General features: G+C 37.6%; 1 protein-coding gene across 1 annotated transcript in view; it reads right to left on the reverse strand.

The window, feature by feature from the left end:
- Window positions 1-22,389, reverse strand: part of LRMDA (leucine rich melanocyte differentiation associated) — a 618,381-nt gene extending 595,992 nt beyond the window's left edge. Inside the window, exons 1-2 of the mRNA XM_072340735.1 lie at window positions 22,200-22,389; window positions 18,207-18,307 (exon numbers count right to left, since the gene is read on the reverse strand). Coding sequence (XP_072196836.1) covers window positions 18,207-18,307; window positions 22,200-22,229 — 131 coding nt within the window. The 5' untranslated portion in view covers window positions 22,230-22,389. The remainder of the gene's footprint in view (window positions 1-18,206; window positions 18,308-22,199) is intronic.
- Between the last annotated feature and the right edge of the window lie 2,392 nt (window positions 22,390-24,781).

Genomic DNA, 24,781 nt, shown 5'->3' on the forward strand with positions numbered 1-24,781 from the left:
AAAAAACAGTGCAGTTTCAAATATTTTAAACATGATGTCAAGTGCATTCAACAGGTCTAGAAATGCATTACATTAGCCTAAATTTAGTAGGTGATAATTGAAATCAGAGATCTAGTCGTTACCACTGACATGTTTCTAAATACTACCCAATAAATTTTTGTCTGTTTCAGATTCTGTATGACAGCTGGCAGTTGGAAGGGGGATATCGCCAAGAGGGTATGCACACACATATGTGCAACATTTTTATATTTACGTTAAATATATTTAAATTTTCCTCTAAGTTGTCTCAGTAAACACTAATTATGGTTTGGATAGTATCCTAACGCACTACGATTGTTTTTCCCACACGTGAATTTTCACAAAGGAGTTCATTTACTTATTTTTATAGAGATTAGATCCTTTCTTCGCAGTTACTCTTACTGAGCAACTCCTTCTTTCCCAACTAAATAATAAAAATTGAATAAGAGAAGGAACAGGCTCAGTCTACATAGTTTGATACTTTAAAATATATATAGATATATAAAATGTTGAACGAGAAGAGAATAAATATGAGGAAAATCCTGGTCCAGTTGAAGGCAATAAGTTTTCTTCCTTGTCTGCAATACATCCAAATTTTTAGTTTCTTTTCAGTCTCAGATGGATCATCAACATTGTTTATATACTTGCTATCAAATAATATGAAATGTAGCTTCATAACACATTAAAATATTTTTAGGAGCACTACAGAAACCAAGGATGGGAGATGCCAACCAATATTGTTGACAGCACACGTAAATGGTTTATGTAAATTAATATGAAGAGCTGAAAGTTACCCTCAAGTTCTACAGCTCTTTCAGTTGCATCCTCTGTAAAATGAAGGTAGTATCTGGAAGCTGAATTGGCAAAGAGATTACTAAAAACCATGCCTGAGAAGATGTGCCTGGCACCTTACCTAACACCAGTTTTGACTGGAAATTAAAACACCTAGCTGCAACCAGTCGAGGCTGTAAATGGAAGAATAGAGTTTCCACTAATGAAAATACTCTTGTTCAATTAAGGCACATTAAATTTGTGTACAAACAAGGAAATAATCCTTAAGTTTCATGATTTATACTTTTTAAACATGGAGGGTTTTTGTTTGTTTTTTAAAATAGATTTTAGCAACATAAACCATCTTCCCTCTCAGTATTACATTTAAAGGAAGATCTATTTGCAAAGCCATAGTATTTCTACCCAACAAGTTAAAATGAGGAACTGGAAGTTGTCTGCAACTCATCCTTGGCTTTATACCATAACCAACCAAAGACCTCCAAAATTACTAGCACCCATTATTTACCTTTATTTTTACTCTTTTGATCTCGCAATAGAAATTAAGTACAGACTACAGTAAAACAGGTAGGATGCACCTGTAAAGATAAGTTATACCAAAAGCAAATAAAACCAGAGAACTCAAGAGAACTCAAGGTTAGACAGAGGGGAGGGAAAAACATCAATTAAATATTTTCTACTGCTCAAATTAAAAAAAAAAAAAAAAAAAAAAAAAAAAAAAAAAAAAGCAGATAAATCCAATGAAGCTATGAATGACAATTCTACCCACACTCAGATCTTCTACAACCTACTATACCAAGACCTTTATTTCAAATGCAAGAACAAGTAATTCTAAAACTAAGACACTTAATACATAAGCTTCTCCAAAAGAAATGCATCCTATTTTATTACGTTGACCCAGAATATCAGAGGTGGATGTTAGTGGTGTGACAGTAGAGGCTGAGCCATCCTGTCATTATTCCATTACATTTTGTTGCCATGTGACAGACGGCAGCAGCAGAAGAGCAGACTGACACAATGCCATCCAACATGGGAAAACATGAAGCAAAGGTGTGTTCTTGAATTCCTCTGTGCAGAAAAAAATGGCAACTACTGACAATCATTTACACTTGCTGAACATTTATGAAGACCAAACAGTGGCTATCAGCACACTGAGGCAATGGGTGGTGTGTTTCAGCAGTGGTGACAGCAACATGAAAGACAAGCCACATTCCAGACACCAATGCACAGCTGCCACACCACAAAATGAAGAGCATGCCTACCAGCTCATTCACACAAATCAGCTAATAAAGGAGTGGCAGAAAATTCACTCTACCAAATAGTATTACTGTGCTCTCTGTATCTGCTGTAGTGCCTGGAAATAAATAGGAGGCATTACTTTTGGTGAAACATAATTTATTTATTATTTAGAAACATCATGAAACTTCAACACATAATACCTCAGTTCAGTACAAGATTTAGTCTTTCATTGGATTATGTCAACACAATCCTCAAAAACAAGAGTTGAGAGAAGGTTGTTTAGAAGCCCAAGTAACAGGCCATTTTGGAAGGGGAAGGGGCACACTGGCAGTGTCTTGTAGCACCTGAATCATATTCTTGTTAAAGTTGATTAACACAGATATATCATATGATTGTTTTCACATAAAATAGAAAGGCAGACAATTGTCTTTTATAATATTTTTGCTCTATTCCTCTTTTTCACCTCCTCCATTAAAACACCCTCCTCTCTTTTACTATCCAGTATTAAAAAAATCATTTACTGCAATAAAGGAATTTAGTGATTTAGGAGTAACTTTTGTGTAGTTTACACCCTCTAGACACCCCAGAACTACGTTAATAATTTTCTTCCTATTAAATGTCTCATCAACTCACAGCTGGCTGTGCTTTTTATTTCATTATGTTATTTATCAATCTAAAATAGAAATATAACAGAAAGCAATTGGAAAAGAGCAATTTCAGTATTTCAAAACAGATGCAAATCAACACCAGAGATGCTACAGAGCATATTTTTATTGAAACAATTCTATACATGTCGGAAAAAATGAACTTGTAATAAATAAATTCATATCCTGTGGAGGTGTGTTTTTTCCTTCCATCTTATGAGCTAATTATGCCAACACAGCCTAACGTCTTCCTAAATGCCTTATAAACTGACCCAGTTACTCAGAAAGTATTATTTTTAAATTGATGTGATAGATGCAAACTGGAACGTTCGATTTCATTTCTGGCACCAATTCCCGGATCCCCTTCCCAAGTAATTTAAGGACTTCCTCCCGATAGTTTTTCATATTCTTTTAACTGACATTTTATCTTTATACAGTATCTCAGCAGAATGAACATGCACTAAAACAATGACAGCCCTTCTTTGGCTGTCATCTCTCATTCTGGCAAAGACAGATGTCTTATACTGGCTTATGCCAATAATAGAGCCGACAAAAAACAACAGAGACTACCTGCCTCTGATGTAAAGGCACCAATTCACATTTGTGACACTCATTTGTCAATTAACAGATTTCTTCCATTGTTGACACATGGGACTTAAAAGATGTGGGCTAGAATGTGATGAATTAAAAAAGACAGATGAGTAAGCTATGAGCTGCAAAGTAATACTATAATGTGCTTTAGATAGGAATATCAACTGACACCCCTGACAGGCCATACAAGGTTTTATTTCATTTTGCACTGTATCTAGGCTTCATACTTTGTCTTCTTTGTTCTCTTTTCATCAAGCTCCTAACATCTCATTCTGACAGCCAGAGACATTTAAGGCACTTTCGTTTCAAATGCAAGTTAGCGTACTTGATTTGTCATTAAAATGCAAAACGATTGCCATTGCAGGTAAATGTAGGTATGCTTAAAAGGTTGTATCTGCAAAGTAAAAGCTGAAAATGGTTTCTGGCTGCTTTGCTTAACTCTTTCACCAGCATCCGAGTTTTTCCAAGCCAAGTATTGCTATGCTCTAATAGAAGTGTAGGAGCACCTGTAGTTTTATTCAGGGTGCATTTTAGTACATTTAAATAACATAAAAGCTTTAAGTTACAATGTCAAACTCAGAGAAGAACTGTCAAGCCTACACATTGGGTCTTAGCATGATTTACACAAGAATCTGAAAAGAGTCTATCATTCAAAGCCTTCTGGGGTCAAAGCTTTCCACTCCTATACACTCTGTCAGCTAGACAGTAAAAAGGGAAGGAAGGTGTTTGTTTTTAATAGACTACTGGTTGGTCTAGGTGAAATCATCAGTGAGAGGATTTCAACAGCAATTTACTTTCTCTGTTCAAAGACATTTAAGGAGACAAGAAGGCCTTAATATAAATAAATAAAAGGCTCTGTAGCACAAAGGGATTTATAAACATTGCAGAAAAACAGACCTGCACAGGACTGAAATGAATAATGCCTAGCTTTCTACATGCACCACTGTGAAGAGACTATAATATGAAGGAGGTTAGTTCTATTCAACTTGATAGATCCAAGCAACAAGGATCTCACTTGTGTTCAGCATACAAACTCTATGAAAAGGAAACTTTTCTGCTGCATGTAGTAAAAGGTTTGAAAAGCAGCAGAATAAGAAATCAAATCTCTTCTATAGAGGTAAGTTCAGATATTATTTGGTTTTCAGGAATTTACAGATGAATCCTTACCATAAATCTGTACCTACGTAACTTTTTATTTTTGGCAGACTTCGTGTATCTTTACTAGGAAAAGAAGGCTGAGAACAGACTAAGAATTATCATTTAAGAATTAGACTTGTATGGAAAACAGAATTCCTGATACCGCATTAAACAAAACGTAGAGACCTGAAACATTTGATGCTTCTGTGAATACAATTAAGCTTACTGAATAATTCCGACACTACCCTGCCTACTAGTAACATGCATCTAATACAACATAAGAGTTGTTTATTCATTCTGGGTCAAATAATAGCAACGGCCTATACTTCAAATGTAAGTATCAACTTAATCATCACCAGCTATCCTGTTGGATTTCTAGTTCTACTCTTTCCTTCCACATTAGTCTTAGTTGCTTCCAATGCACTCCTGTCTCCTCATAGAGGGCACAATTAAAACAAAGTGCAGGACAGTTCCTTAAAGCTGACTCAACCATTTCACTTTGGCCTTAAACACTAGACTTAGAGCAACCAAGATAATTGTCTGCTGTACTATAACATGCAAAGAAATACTTGCCCATTACACTTAAATTAGCATAGCCAAGTATCTGTTCTTCCTCCATTTACCAATCAGTAGAAAGCGAGATAAACGATGGTCAAAAAAAAATTCAGAGTAATGCATTAGTCCCCAGATCAACTTAAGAAAATTCTTTTCCTGGTGCTTGGTCATTTAAATGCAGGTAGAGCTCTTGTTTCAAAACACCTGAGGTTTCAGTGACCAGAGTCTGTCATTTGGTGTCTAAGTGAGTGGCCTGCATTAAATGGGTTGAAATAGATTCTCATTAGAGATATGTTGACATTTCAAAGGCATTATTATTAGCAGTAGTAACAGACCATTTGTTGATATGACTTATTTAAGGGAAGCCAAAGAATTAACAGTAAAAAGTACAAACCTCTGACATTCCTCACTTAGGCTAAAGACAATTTAGTAATTGTGCACCTGTTAAAACTGGAACTAAGGCTGCACAGGAATAGCTGAGCTTATTAATGCCTGGTTCCTGATTACAAACAAAACAGCAAACAAGAGAGAGTACTTGCAGGTCCTTTAAGGAAAGGAGAACCTCATGTTGCACTTGCATCCACATCTCCCAAACAGCAGTAAAACACAGCTAGCCTACAGCACCTTCAGCAGCCTTCCTCTGATTCAAGGAGCTGAAGTGGGGAGGAAGAAAAGTAGAAGGGAAAGAAGTAAACCAGGCACACACACGCACACAAACTTAGATGGCTAGTTTTCATTTCTTAGAAAACCATATTTGACCATGGTTTTTTTCCCTCAAAGTCACTCCAACTTAATCACACTCACACGACTATTTCTCTGCTACTCCAAAGTACTTCACTACCCAAGATAGAAAATGTATTAAATGCAAGTCAATAGGTTGAAAAAGAAAGCATTCAGATCCTCAAGCAGCTGTAATTTTACCATCCAGACACTAGACTGTCAAATAATCTTAATGTAATTGTGTTGGAACCAGTTTTCTGAACATTCATTATACTGCTAATCCCTGGCACTTCTAGAATGTCTGTTCCTTCTGCCTTAAGCACTTTAAAATAATGAGTACCTTTTATCACTTATGTAACCAGGTCGAGTTTTCATTTTCCCTCCAGCAAAAAGGTCCTCAAAGTGCAGGAGCCTAAAACACAATATCCTTATACAGAGCTGACGTAGCCATGTGGCCTTGTAGAGTCATGGCACTGCAGCAGATGATGGCCCCTTGACATGTAAGATGTTTTGAAGACACTTTTGCTACATGATTTCCATGTGCTTTAGGAGATTTTACACTCAATAGCAGAAACTTATTTTTAGCACCTAGCACACGACCAAACATTAATGAACAAAAACCTCAAACCAAAGTAAGACTTAACCACACTAGCCATGCCCTGGTAGTAAAAAGCTGCTCTGTTGCTCTGAACACATAATGGCATGCTTCAAAAAATTAAAATTATACTGATCTTGATATCATGCAGAAAGAAAAATATACTTATGATTAGTAAATATCTACACTGGTTACTTAAAAAGTAGTACAATTCAACACAAGTACATGCTTCTCTTACAAAGAATACAAATGCTAACTGCCATCTTCGGACCAATGGCTGGACAATATGATTCATGAAGTTACAAAACGTACATAATACATAGCTTTTCTGTAAAATTCATAGAGTCCCCCCCGTTGGCATGTCTGATCATAGATTAATAATCTAAGGGAAAGGCAGCTCATATTTCTAAAGGCAAGTTAAAAACATTAAGTACTACAATGTCTTCCATGGTATTCACAAGGAACTAATAACACCAATTGTCCCAACAGATAAGTAGCAAAAGCAGTTGGTTTATAAAATGTAAGTCGCATTTTCAATATCATTAAATACATTTTAAATACACAATCCACATCTTTTAACATTCAGCAAAGCAATCCCTAAAAACAGAGGCTTAATGCAAATGTAGAAATTAAGGACTGAGCATTCATATTGTATCAGTCCACTAACTACATTATACAAAAACAAACAAGAGGACAGAGCACTTAAGCTTCGTATTGATTTAAAAACTAACATCTTTCTTAGTTTTAGTAAAAGAAAGATGGGTGCTGACAAGTAATAAGCCAAACATTCTTGCTCTAGTCTTCACAATAGCAGTAATGACAAAGAGCCTTACTTTTACCAAGATCAAACACAGTGATGTTGTACCTACACCAAAAAGTCCATAATATGAGATTTGCTTCAATCACCACTGAAGTAAAAACATCATGTTGATGTTGGTTTCCACCTACTGAGGCTGATAAGAGCTGATGCCAAGACCAATACTGAGCCCTTCTGAAAGTCTGTGGAGAGAGGAGTTTAAAAATAACAAAACCTTGCAAGAACGTAAAGAGGTTTGGATAAAGCAACTGCAAGTGAGACAGATATTTGAGTTATTCTTTTATTTCTTTTACTGTATTATTATATATGTCTTGAGTTATTTAAGCATTTTTTCATTCTGAGTCTGCTTTTATTTTAATCTAATTCTATCATCTCAGTTCTTTCTCCCATCACCCATCTCTGATGTGTTTGTTTGTTTTTTTTTCCAGTAATCCTTAAGTAATACATTATTTCTTCCTATGTTGAATATGAAAAGGTTATCACTGACAAAGCCCTATTTCAACTACTAAATCAAAGTATAGCAAGTACTCGATCACACCACCCAAATTCTTATGTATTAAAAATAATATACACGCATCGTATATATAGACATTTTAGGATGCTGATGTGCATGCATGGGTATGTGGGTGTGCGTACGTGATGCCAGCAAACTATCACTGACAGCAGCATCCCCCACACACTACTCTTTCGAGGGAGGAATGAACTATGTAACTATGTATGCATACAGCTACTACTACCTATCAGTGCAGCTTAGATACCAACAGTGCCGAAGAAAACATTAGAGATTTTAGCACTCGAAGAGGATCTGTTCTACAGTTCAATGATATTCCACCCAATAAGCAAGAATGTTACTAACTTCCCTGAGTTTTGGATAGATTATAAGCTATCCTATAGCATGACTCATTTTGCACCTCCAATTTGTGTTCTTTTAAAAGCAATTACTATAAATTTTCAGCATAGCAGAAGTTCACACAAATATGAGCTATTAGATGGCTTCAAAAAAGAACAAACTCTTATAGGTATATTATATGAAGGATATTCACTGTTTCCATTAATGGACAGTGTGGGCAAATGAAGACAAAAAAAAAAAAAAAAAAAAAAAAAAAAAAAAAAAAAAAGGAGAACAAACTGTAAAGAAAGGAAATGACAGACAGCAGATCTGGCTCTTCCAGGGAGCAACTCACTCATCATGATGCAAGCATGATCAAGACGACAGACAATATGAAACAAAACAAAATCACCAAACTCCACATGACTGCCAGCTTCAGTTCACAGTAAGAGCCTGGAACTGAGCTACAGCACTGCATCAGCTATGACCTTAAAGACAGTATAATTATTGTTTAACATGTCTGATTTGACAGGCTGGCTCATTAGCCTGAGTACAATGCACAGCCCTTTTGCACTTCTTTGATACTCATTCTTCACATTTCCACTAGCTAGGGGTTTTGGGGTTGCCTTTTTCAACTGAAAAACCATCTCCAATTAATGTAAAGTTGACTTACATGAAAAGCAAGACCTCAAAAATGGCACAAGCCACTTTAGACGAAATATAGTAAACAAGCAATAAATAAACAGAAGCATCTGATAGATTTTTTTGTGCCAAGTCCAAGCTAGTTATTTGTAACATGATCACTCAGCAGGCTCGTTGAATACTAGAAGACAGAAGCCCTTCTTAATCAGTGATGGTAAGCAAGACTAATCAAGTTCTTATCAGCTGCAGTTAGGTGTGGAGAATCTTGTGTACTGAGTTAAACACAGAAGATACCATCCAACAAAACAGAGAGCAAAAGAGACAATAGCTTCAGAGTTAATGCAGGTTCTTCCTTTCAGTCAAGCTTCTTGTCCTCAGGTAACAGTTTTTTCTGCAGGCCTTCACTCTTGTTGCGTAACAGCGATCATGAGGAAATACTGTTTTAGAGTAAGAGAGATTAGTAAAGTCAGAAAGAAAGAATGAGCCATCTGATTATTATACCTGTAACATGCTCTTTACATGCCCCCTGGTTTAACCCCCAATGCAATTTAAAAAAAGCAGTTCCTTGCCTTAAAATCCAGATAACCATAAACTCTACAAGAGGAAGTCACCAAGTCATTACTTGCACAGTACTGACAAACTTTCTTTGAAAGCAAAAGCAAATGCATTAAGCTACTTCTCCAAATGCCAATATTTTTCCTATGTACTGTGGTACTCTTCCATTTGCTGAATAACTGATTTTCTCTAAAACCGATACAGATTCCTTCCAGACAACTTTTTGTTGTTGTTTAAGAGTCTTGCAAGAGGAACTGACATGACTGTTCCAATGAATAAAGCCCTCCAGATATCCAGAGAGTAAGCACAGAAACATATGGATTCAGCCTCCAACGTCTCTCCAAAAACCCACTTCAATTTCATGCAGAAAAACAGACCAAGAGAAAGCAGTTCACTCCCCATTTACTCAAATACAAAGAAAATTATGGGATACAAACATCAATTCCCTGGGAAATGCAGTGATTCAGTCAAAAGGCTTTATGAACAGCCTTGACTCAATAGACACCTAATGTCATATCTCATCTCTGCTCAAGTCCAAGGAACTTTCTTACCTTTGTCAAGAAGTACAGATGTCACCTTTACTCATGACTGCAACAGTTCCATGAAGATGGATATCACCAAGAAAACCTTCAGTAACCATCACATTAATATTCACTAGCTACATTTAAGGACATAATATTTCAAGCTCACTTAATGGCAAACTGTATACTGTATTTAACACCTCTACCTAATTTAATAGCTCCAGTAATCCTGCCATCAATTCTCGACTACAAAACATGGACACACACACTGACATGCCCTCACAGGTTCACCTAACAAGTTTTTGCTCCATTCTGCCATGTGATATATTCTCAAAACAACTCTTTCTACAGTATTAATCCTTCTTGATGAAAGCAGAATACAATCTTATGTTCTGATCTGTCAGATACAGTAAATCAATGGATAACATCTAGTGCTGGGGGTCAGAGGTATATATGTACTACAGAGTTTTCACAGTCTGTTAGTGACTATGTGGCCATAAAAAGTCAAGCAAGGATCAGTGGACAGAAAGAGAGGTTATTGGAACTACAGAAGATAAAAGTACAAATTTGAAATAAAACAATTTACACTATATTCTGTGTGCCTTTACATATCAGCAAGATGGGAAAATTAACTTAGCTATCAAAAAACCCACTTCAGTCCTTAACACAGCACGATGAGATGAAAGAGCATTATTTAAATACATACCATAAGCCACAAACTTGATATTTTAAAAATTAGTTCATTCACTGGTCCCCTTAACATCAACAATAAAGCAATGACTACAAGACAGCAGAAAAACATACAAGCAGCAAAAACATATGCAGAAATTATTCCAAAACAGCGAATATCCCACAAGCACATTTTAAGCTGACAAAATAACAGAACACAGGCAGTTCTACTATATGTGAGACAAAGGAACAACAGTACTTTATATTACTATTCAAAGTTTTCATCTGAAAAAAATACAAGTTTTTCTTATACATTACTCAGATCACACCTGGTTCCTGTTGATACATCACTTCTCAAAAGGAAGAAGCATAGGAAGAGTGGGGGAAAAAAAAAAGAAGCAAGGACTTTATTTAACTTGGCTTATAGTTTGATCAATTACCAAAGAAGAATATTTGAAGTCAAAAATCCTTCTTGTCACAGGTAATCTCGCCTTCCATTTTTATAATAGACATATACCTCTAAAACTTTATCTTATACAACTTCCAAGGTTCTATCCATATGTGAAGCACGTCATCATGCTTGTCTTCAGCCTAATAAGATTCAAGTATTTTATAATTATATTAATAGAAAGATAATTATGCATAATCTAGTCCACACTAATTAATAAAGATTTACAGTTTAATCTGGAAGACTACTAAGTCTGCAAATTTTAAATAATTTAAATGACTCCTTGTATATAAATATTTCATTTAGTAAATTGATTTCTAAATGGATCGATTCTAAAAGGAACTACTCTTAGCAGTGTTAGTGAACATTCTTTATCAGACATTCACATCATTTCATCATTACTTTAAAAATATGTATATTTATATATACTTCAGATTGCTTATCTGCAACAAATGCTATCTCTTTGTTAAGTCTCTAGGTACAATTCCATTTACCTTGAAACAGTGAACTGCTTCAAGTACAGGATTTATGCACATTTGTAAAACACATCCTGTTTTCTTAGGGTAAGAAAAGAATCTGAGCTTGAAAAATGAAATATGAAATCTTCAGTACTTATACATATTAATTCTTTTTTCCTATAGTAAACTGTGGTCAAGCTTGAAAGAAAAAAAAAAAAACACAACAAAACAAGGAGAGTGAAACAGATTAACTGCATAGCTTCAATACTCTTATTTCAGACAGCATACTATAAATCATCTTGAAACAAAACAGGCAATTATAATGTGCACAAATGTTATGATACTATGTTTCTGTGCTGATCCAACAGTTCTAAATTATTGGAAGTGATGGCTAAACAAGGGCATATTGTTTCAACACACTTGGATTACCTTAACTATTTCAGTTCTTTAGCTATCCAGTGCTTTGCAGACCTTTCTGCTGTCATAAATAAACAAACATATAGATGTCTCTTAGATAATTCTTAAATAATTCTCACCACATTTAAGTGAGTTCAGACCTATTCCCGAAACAGTCATAGCAATATATTTTGTTTGTTTGTGAAGAAAAATAACTACTTTTTGCTCCTCAATATTGTAAGAATTATCTGAAGTAAAGCACATATATTTTCTGTCAATGCATTCAGTGAGGAGAAAAGCAGCTTCTTTCTCCTAAACACAATGCCACACTTCAGTCCTCTTCACCTCACTGTAACAGAAATAGGAGCGAGAGCCATAAGACAGAATCATTTCAAAACACAATCAGCTATTTGTAAACAACACGCTTTCATCTGCAGAAAATCGGCAACTGCTAGTTGCAAGAAAAAGCACTAAGTAAGGTAAATCAATTAGCTTGCTAATTTCTCACCCTCATTTATTTAGCTCTGCACTGTATTTGTCGTAATTGACTATAATTATGTTAATTACTAACTCCAGCATAATTACTATATTTATTGTCATTGAGCACACTATGTACCCAAAGCAAAGCTGGCATTTGTCGGGCATCAAAAATAAATAAATAAATAAAACCACACCACTGTCAGAAGGGGTTGCTCTGAAAACTGGCTAATACACCTTCAGCAAATGAAAGGGCAAAAGAGATTTCATGCAATGCTAGTTTGAAAGCATCGGTTCATTAAGGATATTAATTTTCTGATAACTACACATTTAAGCATGACACACTGGAGCAGTATCTACAGGATTTAGCAATTATTAATGCGTGACAGTTTCAAATGCTAAGTGAATCAATTAAACAGCAGCATTCACAATTTGAGAAGAGATAACTGCTTCATAACTGCCTAAGACTACAATTTTCACATGACAAAAAAGGGCCATTCAGGCTCCTTCAAAACCTGACAGGTCAAGAAAGAAGTTTGAAACAAAAGCACCTTATAACCATCATCTCTCCTCTTTACTTGTCAGATCAACTTTGCTAGTGTCTCCTCTGAAATGGCATCACCATGCCAGCTGCCACAAGGTGATTTTTCATGTCTTGTCAAAGAAATCTTTTATTCTATTTGCTCTGCATTAACATGTTACATTTATTGATCAAGCCCTTTCTGCAGCCACAGCAGGGCACTGTGCTCTTATGCCTAAGGGGGCTTTGATGTCCTGGTGACATTCTAGACCGAATAATGCACATACTAAATGGATTTAATGCAGAAATGTGTTTGTGCATGACAGCTACATTAATAACAGCCCCTCACACTGATAAATATGCAATTGCTACGATTAAGAGTTATCCAATTATGGTGAAAATATTTTTCTACCTTATAAATAAAACCATCAAAAAGTTTTAACAATAGTCCATTTTCTTCAACACTTTAAAAAGCTACAAAGATCAGTCTAAAGGCTTTTAAAAATACGTGTCATGCTTTGTTTTGAATTCTGGCTTTTATTTCCATCTCCTTTTTGTTGTTCATCTGCCTGATCTCAGCATCTCTTATTGCTGCACAGACTGAAAAGGTGGCAAGAAAAGAAGCCTCTCCTCTGCATCTCAACTTACCAAGAAGAGCATACCCTGCAAAAGTGAAGCCTGGTCGCAAGCTGCCACTTGCCTATCTTCCCCAGGCAAGGGAACAGTAGGCAGAAGATAGAAGTAAACAATCTGTAGTCCACAGAGGATACTACAAAGCTTCAGCCTCACAGAAGTGGTGGAGGAACATTCCAGACTAGGATTAAAGTTCAAGGGGATGTTTTCATATATACAGACCTTCTTAATCGGACAGTGGAAAATATGCACAAGCACACACTGAGCAAATTATTCATGCTCCTAGCAGAAATAATCTGCACCCCAGAGAGAGGGAAGAGATATCTGTATCTCTCTGAGCACAATTATTGGATTAATCCTCCCTCATTGGCTAAGATAAAAGATTCAGTCTCCCATCCGCCTCACAGTTTAGAGCCTGGAGAAGTCTCTGTAAGAAAGAGAAAAATAGCTCACATTTAAAAACACAAAATTAGAGGATGGACTTCTAAGATGGCCAAAAGTAGGTGTTGTTTATAAAAGCACGGCACCTATTTTTTACAAACACAGACATCTGTTATGTAGACACTTGAGTGTATTTTGCCTTTAATGTGAAAGGAGACATTTGGCACAAAGAAGGTTATCTAGAACACTTATAAGAACCTTGAAATAGTTTCTCTCTCTTTGCAAAACAGTAAGATGTATCCAAGAAAAAAAAAAAAAATCGTATTTCATCCAAGACTCTCCTTCCTACTTATACAATATCCTTCTTATTTATTCTCTTCTTTTCTTCAACAATAATTTTTATATACCTTTTTGCAACAAAAATCCAACAAAATCTTTAACTTCTAATGGTCAACAGTTTTACACTCACAGAATCAGAATCACAGAATTATAGGGGTTGGAAGGGACCTCTAGAGATCATCGAGTCCAACCCCCACTCACTCTTGAAACTATTTTCAGCAAAGCATCTCAGCCACACTGGCACAGGCAATCAGTGACCTTCCCTCACATGCTCCATTCTTTCATTAAATGGGAACTGGGGAATAGCATTCCACGTAATACAGAACAAAATAGTGGCCCTTACAGCACTCTATTACCATTGAAGGCTATCAAATACAGTTGCTACAAGAGACTCAGAAGTAGCACTCCAAAGCAAAACAACTCAGCAACTGAAATGTACCTTACTTAAAATATACAGCATTAGTTCATTTCTAAAACAGCTGAAAATCACTAACAACTCCAAACAACTGCTGTAATTCTGGCCATTTTACTACTGATGACCACACCAACAGAGTTGCAGAATCATAGACTAATTTAGGTTGGAAGGGGCATCTAGAGTTCATCTAGTCCAATCCACTGCTCAAAGCAGGGAAACATTAAAGATAGATCAAGATGATCGGGACTGTCCAGTTGCACTTCGAATAGCACCCAGGATAAAGGTTCCATAGCCTACGTGGGTACCTCTTCCACTCAATTTTTCTCACTGTAAAGTTTTTCCCTACATACAAGTGGGAAGTTCGCGTGCTGCAACGTGTGGCGAGTACCCCTTGTCCTCTTGTAAGAAAACCACCAAAAATGAGAACACTGAATCCACATAATTATTCTTAATCACAGAAGCAAAGACTAGAGACAGAAGTGCCATCACAACCAATAACAAATTAGACAATATCCCTAAATTTTTAATATATATATATATAAATACATATTAGCTCAAAAACTTAAAAAATAATAATAATAAAAAATTGCATGGTAGTAAAGAATAAATTCCTCACTTTGTTACAATAACAAGATAATATTTTCCAGATGAAATTCAAAATTAAGGGACAAATCCAGCAAAAGTTCTTTGAACATTAAACAAGTCATAAAATAGTTCGTTTGAGTAATTCTTGTCCATTTTTACTACACAGTGTTGGAAGTTCTTCTCACCCTTTCACCAGCCTACCTGGACAAGCCCCTGAAGACACACATTTTTTTCAATGGCAAAGTAACTCACCTTTGCAAAGTATCCTCACCTTTGCAACCAAGTAATCTGCATTATCACGGTAGAAACACCAGTGAAATTCACTAAAGTAATTGTTTAATCAAGTCCAATATTATGCACATTGCTTGCATAAGGGAGTTTTCTGGCACCCGTACCATGGAGCAGAAATCCAACTTTCTGACAAGAATCTCTTAAGTGCACAAACGTGTGAGAAAACCATAAAAACTGGAAGCCAACAACCACACAGGATTTCTGGATTTAAAAGAATTGTCTGCTACCAACTGATTGAAAAGTGAACACATTATTACACTGGATCTCTCTCTCACTCTACATGCAACTACACTTACTACAGCAACATTAATTAACTGGTGTCCACAAAATGAAGTAAGTTTCCTCCTAGGCTCAATTATTAATTTGTTAAGCTTTCAGAATTTCTACTAATACTTACATAACACAATCTATTGTCTAGTTGGTACACGAGAATGGTTCCTTCTAAAATACAGTAGCACCCTTACTTAGAGAGTAGGAAAAACCCTATATGAAAACCAAAACAGAAGAAGTTGGTAAGTACTTATTTCCTACCTGATACTGAGAACAAGCAATAAACTCTTCAGCATTCCTATAGCTTAGATACTACTTGTAGAAAATTAACAACCACTTTGCTTGTTTTCTTTCAAAGAACACACACATAAACTGATCTAATACAAATCATACAATGAAAACTAATCTGTTAGCTATTACTATCTATAATTACCCAGCTCAGATTAATTCACTTCTCCAAGAACTGTAGAGCAGAATCATGAACTGAATTTGGTACCTACACCCAAACAACCTGTAAATCCCTTTGTTTGCTAGCTAGATGTTACAGTTCAAACTCAGGGAACACTGAGCAGACATATTTTTGTAGAGACACTCCTCAGGGTCATGTAGCATCAGCAAAAGCTTCATGAGACCAAGCACATGCATCCTGTTGATCAGTGCTGATTTTAACAAGTGCAGCACTGTATGTTCCTCTTTTTGTTAGATGATATAATGCAATGGAAAGCACAGCAATGACAGCAAAACAATAAAGCCCAAAGCTGCAGCAAGGACTTGCTGAAACACAACAGCCACAGAAATAAAGGAAAGGAGCTGTTTACCTTTAGAAGGCCTCTATTAGACAGGGATCTCCAGCAAGATACTCTCACCTTCACTGCCAGCCCTGAAATGAGGTCTGTAAGGTGTAGATCCTGGTTCCACCCCTTCTGGTCACTCAGGAGCATTACATACACCTGAGCTCCCCTGGGTTGACCCTGACTTTCCAGCAGGTGCTCCATCACTGCTTCAAGCTATAATTCCACATTTCCACTACACAGGAGTATCCAAGTCAAAAAGTTAAACTTCAAACACAGAAAGACCCTACAAAATATCACTGACTTCAGCTGGAGTTGAAGATATTTATGTCTTACACATAATCTAATCTTACTGGTCTGATTCAACTTAAGTTGCATCCAGCAGAATTCACTGAGAATAGCTTAGTCAAAGATTAAAATACTATCACAAGTATCTCAACTAGCAAGTCAATTTCCTGTCTTCTTTCTAGCCTTTACCTGCTTTGTCCAAACACTAGAACTGCTAATTTTTAGAACTACTTCTATTTCCCACCTAGTAAATCTTAACAATCTGACAATTCACAGTCATCATCATACTCTTCCTTCCCATACCACAGCAATCCAATGGTAGACATGAAAAGCTACTGCATATTATGTGCCTATTTAAAGGATGACTAGTTAAGTGCCTTATATTAGCATATTATTAATGTTAGCAAATCACAATATTATTTTTATCCATAGCAGGAGTGAGAACCCTTGGTCCTCTTCATTCAGCTTACACATACACTGACAGAAATTTCTTGTAGAAAGCCAAACTAGTTTTTAATGATATATTTCAAGTTTAGAGTTTCTCCCCACTATGAAAACAACAGACAATAATCTCTCTTCTGATTACAATTTCCATAGGTATACAGTCACAAGACAGATATATGGTAAGTTTAAGATAATGGCAATCCACAGATTACATGTCTCCTTTGGTCTGCCACCTCTTGCATACAGGAATCAGTCTTTCAGTTTATGGCAGCTCAAGATAACATTTATTAGTGTTACGTAAGAAGAAACCCGTGACTGCTCTCCCTATGAGAACAAGACACTAGTATGTTACTTCCATATGACTCAATCCTCACAGGTAGGGTCTGGGCTTACCCTCCAGTGAAACATAAGGAAGAAGTAAGAATGTTCAGTTCTAATGCTAAAAAACTATACTTTCTTAAATAGATTACTATGTGTCACCTCTTTTTCCCTACTTACCTAAGGAGCTCCAAATCTGAAAGATACAATGCTGAACCTCACCAGGCTTTTCACACAATGATTAAATGAAAACAGGTATTGTTTAGTATTTCCTTAATGACTAATGGGAATACTATAGAATAATAAATCAATTGATAAGTTAAAATAATTTAGAATTTATTCATAAATTCTAACTGCATTTAGCTTTAAAACTTATCTATATAGCTGCACACAATAAAATCACACACAGCCTAAGAAAAAAAGCCTTGCAAATCATTTACAGTAAGACAAGATTCACAAATAAAAAAAGGAAACAGAGTAGCAGACACTTACTTGTTTTTCAGTTAAGAATAATTCACATTTCATCCCATTCTTCACTTCTTCAGGTAATATTGCTTATTTTCCACTTTAAAGAGAATCAACCACACTGGGCATCTTTACATTTACACCAGATATTTACAGACTCACCTGGTTACTTGTGTTCCCAAAGTGCAAGAAGAAGAGACAAACATTGATAAAACAGTATCGCTCGTACAAAAACAACTGAATGTAACTCACATATATGTACCTTTCTATTTTGAGAAGAAAAAAAAAAAAACCAAAACCAACATACTCTGGGATTGGAGTGGGTGTCCCATAGTGCGCTTTAAAAACCTATAAATTACAACATACCTTAACAAATTGAAGCTAAGATCTAGTCTTTTTGCCATATGTCCATATTTTCTTCCCAGGAATTCAGGAATTTCTTCACAGTCTTGACTAATGTAGGACACCTGAGAATTGAAAGCAAAAAGGAAGCATGTCATAAGTAGATTATTTACAGTTTCCTGTCCAGATTCTGTCTCATTGATCCAATGACAACATATGATATAATGAACATTCATTACAGCTTCAAGCTACATCAGTTTTACTGCTGCAGAATCTATCAAAATCTCATTTTTCTATCAATTCAATCAGCTTAATTCTTAACACATGCTTAGTCCTATTTACAACGTAGCAGATTTTTCTTATTTCAGGTAAAAATAATTTGATCAAACACGTTGCATTTTTTCCTTTTAGTCATATATCATATTCCATTCCACTGTTGATACTTGAATTTAGCATTACTTTAGATTACCCTTCTGAATACTCCAAAGGAAAACATTTTGAAAGATCAGAAGTCTTTTAAAGGACTTTCTTGTTCGCCTTTCAGTACAGAAACCACTAAATGAACATCACAAAAACTTTGGACAAAAAAACATAATCAGTACAAACTCAAACCATTCTTATATCCCTTCTTGGGAGAGATTATTATTTCCAGTATATGCTAGGGACAGAGCAAGAAGGCCACACAAGATAGGAGAAACCAAAAATGCAGGTTTGTTCAGACAGTGATTTAAGTCTTAAGGATTTTTGGTTTCAACACCACTGCTGTTTCACTCCCCTTTGTACCCTAAATACTAATGCATATTTTTCCTCCTTTCAATAATTACCTACCTAAACCACCTTCAACAAACAAAGGAAGAGTTAATGGTAGTAAAAATAGTCTATCCTTATTTCTCTTCAGCCATGGTGATATTTCCAGAAAAACACAAACAATAAGATGGCTACACTTTATGTATTGTCAGCTGTGTTGCCTTGGAGGCCCGGTTTGATTTCTTCAAAGAATCCTCACAAAGTCTGCTAAACATATTGTCATGAACTCTTCATGTCTGTATTGACTCATCCAAAACTGACATTTCAAACATTTTGCTAAAGAAACATTAGTTGCCTTTAAATGGCAACTTGCTATTTAAGTGGATTTCATCGCTGTGTTAGATCACTATCTGTAAGATACAGCTGTTATCTATATATCTAATACAATTTCAAAACCACATCCCGCTGGCCTACAGGATGTTAGATGAAAAATATGCAAAAGGTCAAATTTTGTTTTAATAGTATTTCACTTTCTAGTAGATAGATAAGATCAGACTAATGGCATGAACTTGTGAAAATCAACTCATTTCTTACACACTAACAATGTCTGCAATCTGATCATACGGTACCACATTCAATTTAATTCACTTTGTTCCATACCTTAAGCAAAAAAAAACCTCACTGCGATGGAGTATTTTTATGATCAGAAAACAAGTAGCTTGAAGTTCAGTTCAACAACCTTTTTCCTCTTGTTAAGACATATCTGTTCTTACAATAAATTCTGCTACTAGATATACACTATATATATATATATATATATATATATACACTAGATATACTTTAGGAACTAAATATAAGGACCTGGGAAAAGTTTTGGCTAGTTTACATCCTAATAGTTTGTACATAACAGACACGATTTTCCACATTCCATTGAATTAAACATGTATGTATATTTATATTTATTTATTTTTCCTTCAGCTTTCATCCAGGATAACCACAACACATTTTACAATATACATGAAGTACACAAACAAGAATTGCTCCATTCTTCACAGAAAGGTGGATTACTATAAGTAGATGCTTGCAAACCCTTGGAGACCATTTTAGCAGCAGAATATTTTGGACAAAGCAGTAATTCAGTGTAACATGTAACAGATGCAACTAAAATTTGATGCCCATGAACATTAGGAGTGTAAGGCAATCTTGTGCAAGTACAGCCTTTAGCAAGAGCAACAACCACCATCTCTCGTCTCCCCCACAGAGGTGGAGATGGAGAGATTCCAACCTGCATTCCCACTGCTCCAGAAACTTACCCAGCCTCAGCTGTTCTGTTCCACAAGAACAGAAGTTGAAGAAAAAAGTTCATTTAAACATGTTTTGAAGCATGTAAGAGGCAAAATACATAAGATTTTTTAAAGCTTCAGCCTCTGAACTGCTATATTATACAAATATACCTGCACAAGTGGTACAAACACATGAGACACAGTTATATTTGTAAGTGGCATACAGTTGTCATGCTGAGGCTGTGTGAAAAGCATTTTACTTGCATGAAGTCCACTTCAGCTCATTTACTGTACAAGCACCTTTTTGAATTAAAGCCAACAGATTTATTTTCCTTCAAAGTACACTCACTTCAGATCTTGTTTGGGATACTCAAGACCTCTCTTGACTGTAACAAAAGCAGCAACTTTCAGATCACCAGCTATGCAATACACAATCCTTCATCAAGTTTTGGAGAGCATTATTTCTTCACTCTTCTGCTGCTCGAGCAGCACTGATATGAAGCAAGTCTTCAGCAGTCTGGACAAGCAAAAATTAATGTTTCTTCATTTTTAGTCTTTCAGTTCAAAAAAATCTGCCCAGGAAAATAATCAAATATACACAATCTAGTACTTTTCCTTTTGCATCTCAAGTGCATATCTAGAAATGTCATCACTGAGAGATGAGCAGATACACCTTGCCAAAGACAACTCAGCTCCTTGGGTACAGGGCACACCAGTAACAGCAGGTTTCTCCAATTCTCTATACCCAGCACAAAACACCCCACGGGATGAGAACCAGATACATATGTCTCCATTGTCTAATTCTCCACCTCAAACTGAGTGCAGGTGGTCACCATCAAACACTTTATTACTGGTACCCAACTCAGGATCCCAAAGAAATGCTTGGAAATGCCCCCATGGATCCCAGCATCAGATTGGCTGCAGACAGCTCAGACCTTCTCACAGACTCTTCAATACACTGTATACAATTCAGGGGAAAAAAAAAATATGCTTTTTCAAAATATTTAAAACATAATAAATAAATATCAGTTAACCACACCTCTCTTTGGCTTTACTTTCAGAGGCTAAGAACAAGCCTAGCTCCCTCAGTCTGTCTTCATAGGTGAGGTGCTCCAGCACTCCGACCATGTTCATGGCCCTCTTTTGGAACCATTTCAAAAACATATTGCCTCTCACTAAAGGGCATTACATCTGAAGACTACTTCCAGTCAGCTGGGCACAGTGTAACACCATAGCCTGCTAGCAGGTGGGATGTTAGGCACAAAGCCAAACAAAAGTTGTACTTCACTTAGAGGGATTTCGTCCAGGCACAAGGGAACAAACAATGTCCCTCTGGGCCACAGCACACCACAGAGACCACAGGAACCGTTTCCTGCGGCAGCTGCGCAATTAGCCACTTGCCTCCTATCACATGTACGCTTACAGGAATTCCACACTAAAACAGAAACCAGAGTAAAGGAACAAGCCGAGGGGCAGCACTCTGGTCAATGGCATACCATTTTCTGAAAGAACCAAAGCTTCATTTCTTCCTTTCCACAGCCCACAAGATCCTCAGGATGGCTGTGAGCTGGAGCAACTGGGGCGCATTCGGGGCACCGCTAGACCAGCAGACCCCACGCCCAGCCTGACCGTCAGATGCGGAACTCGGACTGGTTATCACCTTAAAAACAGAGGTGCTCCCCAGCAAAGCCTCGGGAACGAGCCCATTGCACCTGGCCGGCCTGCAGGAGCTGCAACAGCGACAGAACGAGAACCCCCCGCGGCCAAGCGCGCAGTGCAGAGGCACGCAGTGCCCTGTGCCGTGCGGAGGGGCAGCACGATAGCGCAGCGCCCAACACTCTGAACTTCCGCACGGGCGGACGGGAGACGACGATGACTCCGCGCGGTTCCCAGCCGGACGCCCGCAGAAGTCGCGAGGAGGGGCGGGGCTGGGCGGAGAGGCGCCGGCGGCAGGTGGTGCGCTGCGCGGCGGGACGCGGACACTTACTTGGGCTCCGCTCACCACTAGCCCTGCCATGGCGGACCGGGGTCGGGACGGTGCTCTGCAGGCGGCGAAGGCTCGGGGTTGGGCCGGGTCTCGCGCCGCCGCTTCCTCGCGGCAGTCAGCTGACACGGGCGGAAGCGCGGCTGGGCCGCGGGAGGAGGCGGTAGCGGAGCCGGCTCCCGGCCGGACCCACCGGCAGGTGGGGTTCTATCGAGGCTCGCGGGGCCGGGGTCACCCGCGGGGCGGCAGGGCTAGCTGGCATCTGGCCGGGAACGGGGCACCGCTCCGGTGGGCAGCTCCGGGCACCTCCGCCTTGCCCTGCGCCGAGACTCGGCGCCACGCGGGGACCCCGGGTGGTGGGTCCGTGGCAGGACCAGTCCCGGGCACGAGGTCTGGAAAGAGCTATCAGGTGCGCAGCGACAGGTTGGATTCATTCCGTTAGAGGACCTGGACTTGCTTTTCACTTACAGAGCAACCTATTAATTTAGGGCATGAACTTGTCCTGGAAGAGATGGGTGTTGCTGTTAAAGAAGTGCATGCAGACCCAATACCGGACACATCCATGGTGCTGTCTTTTTTTGTCAGTAGAATGCAGGGCAATTTGCATGGAGAACAGAACTGCCTTTGGAATTACCAGGAATACCCATAGGTTCTCCCATGGCATGAGGGTTTGCTCTATAAAATAGAGAAATGACGGCAGGCTGCAGTTGGTTGGGTAGAGTGGGGAAATCCAAGGCTTTCTGTAAGAATTCTGAGACTTCTGAAGACACTTAGTTTCCTCAAGCTTGGCTCCTAAATCCTATTAGTCACCTACCTACCTCTTTAGCTGCCTAAGCACCTTTAAAAATCCATCTCTTTATTCCTAATAGAGCATAACTCACTCTTGCTGAAAAGTGGAAGCATGCTGCAAGGGGAAATAAGTTGCAGGAGGATATATATTCTACACTGCAAACCACTTTCTATGGTTTATTCACCAACACAGCAGAAACTAATACTGTACTTGCTGCTCTGCTTCATCACATCAACAACACATTCCTGCTACAACTGTGGCATCACCTTTTCCCTAAGGCCATTCCTTCCTTTGCTCTGACCACTGGACAGGAAACAATGAGCAAAGGACCTGGGGAGTAAGACATTGTGCACCCCCTGTTATTTTAATGCATATATTAAAATGAGAAATGGGCCAACATTCAGAAAATCAAAACAATTCTTGAACAAACCATTCCATTGCTTTGTATAGATCTAATTTTTCATGTATAGTCCAAGAAAAAGAAGAATCAAACCCTTCATCCGCAGCAAATAAGCAGATCCTACATTGATGAATAAAAGTTCTGTTTCTCTATGTAAGAGTTTTCCATCAGGGTATACTTACTAGTTCAGGTCATCACTCAGCATGCTTCAAACAATCAGTGCCTGTGTTTATTTATTAGATCATGTAGCAAATAACGTATGCCAAGAAAAACAAGTGCTGTGTGAACTGTAAATTTAATCAAAGCAATACAGTCTACTCTTCTCTATCTACCTCTTTTTATCTCTTCTTTAGTTACAAGCGTGTGATTCCCATCAGAATCCCACATAACTCAAAGCGCGAAGTGGCCTCCTGCTATAGGCAGCTGTATTTGTCTTAATGGAGTAAATTCAGTTCAATACTACACTCCTGTAAAATTGGAATAACTATACTGAAAACAATTTAGCACATCATTATCCATATTATTAGTATTAATTTTAGTAGAGTGCTAGCTGTCACTGTAGAGAGATCTCTGAAGAAAAAAACCCTGCCTGAGTAGTTTACCGAGGAGTACAGACAAATAATAAGTCTGTTTTTTCCACCTTCTTACATTGCCAATTGCATTAACCTGCCATTGATCCTCCTACTTACTAGGCAAGACCTTGTCTAGAGGGAGAAGTTGCAGGTCCCGCTCCCTAAAGTAGGTGACTTAAATTGACTTTATCATCTTTTCAATCAGCATAGCTGAATTTTGTAAATTACACAAACAATTTAAGGAGGTGGCAAACTGTTTTAAGTGCACCTGGCTTATAATCTTTCTTTTTAAAAACCAGTTAAACATTTTCCTATGTAGACATGGCCTAGATTATTATCTGTTATGGATAAAATAACATATCCAGATCCCACGGTGTGTGATAAACAAGGGGTGCTACCAGCCTCTTCTAATGTACAGGAAGGGAAAAATACAAACTCTACAGCAGAGAAGGGAGATAACTGCCTTGTTGTGACCCTAGACTGAAAACTTACATCGTGACCATGCTAACTCTGCTGCCAAATTCCTAAATGACATTGGGCAAATCTCTCTCCCTTTTTTTTTTTTTTTATTTTGGAATCTCAGTTGTGTTTTGTAATTTCTACCACCAGCACATCATCATTTCCAGAAGGAAAACTTGCTGCCGCAGCTGTCTACCACTGGAGATTTACTTTGTAACATCTAATCTGAAATTGCAACTAAGTAACAACATCAGCTTAGATTTTAAGTGCACCAGTAAATGCGCTACTTTGTTGTTGCCTCATGTTATTATGAAGCTAAAAAACATACCATTAAATAAATACAGGGGGTATTTTTGGCTGCTGA

Source organism: Excalfactoria chinensis, chromosome 6 (genome assembly GCF_039878825.1).
Source record: "Excalfactoria chinensis isolate bCotChi1 chromosome 6, bCotChi1.hap2, whole genome shotgun sequence".
Lineage (NCBI taxonomy): Eukaryota > Metazoa > Chordata > Aves > Galliformes > Phasianidae > Excalfactoria > Excalfactoria chinensis.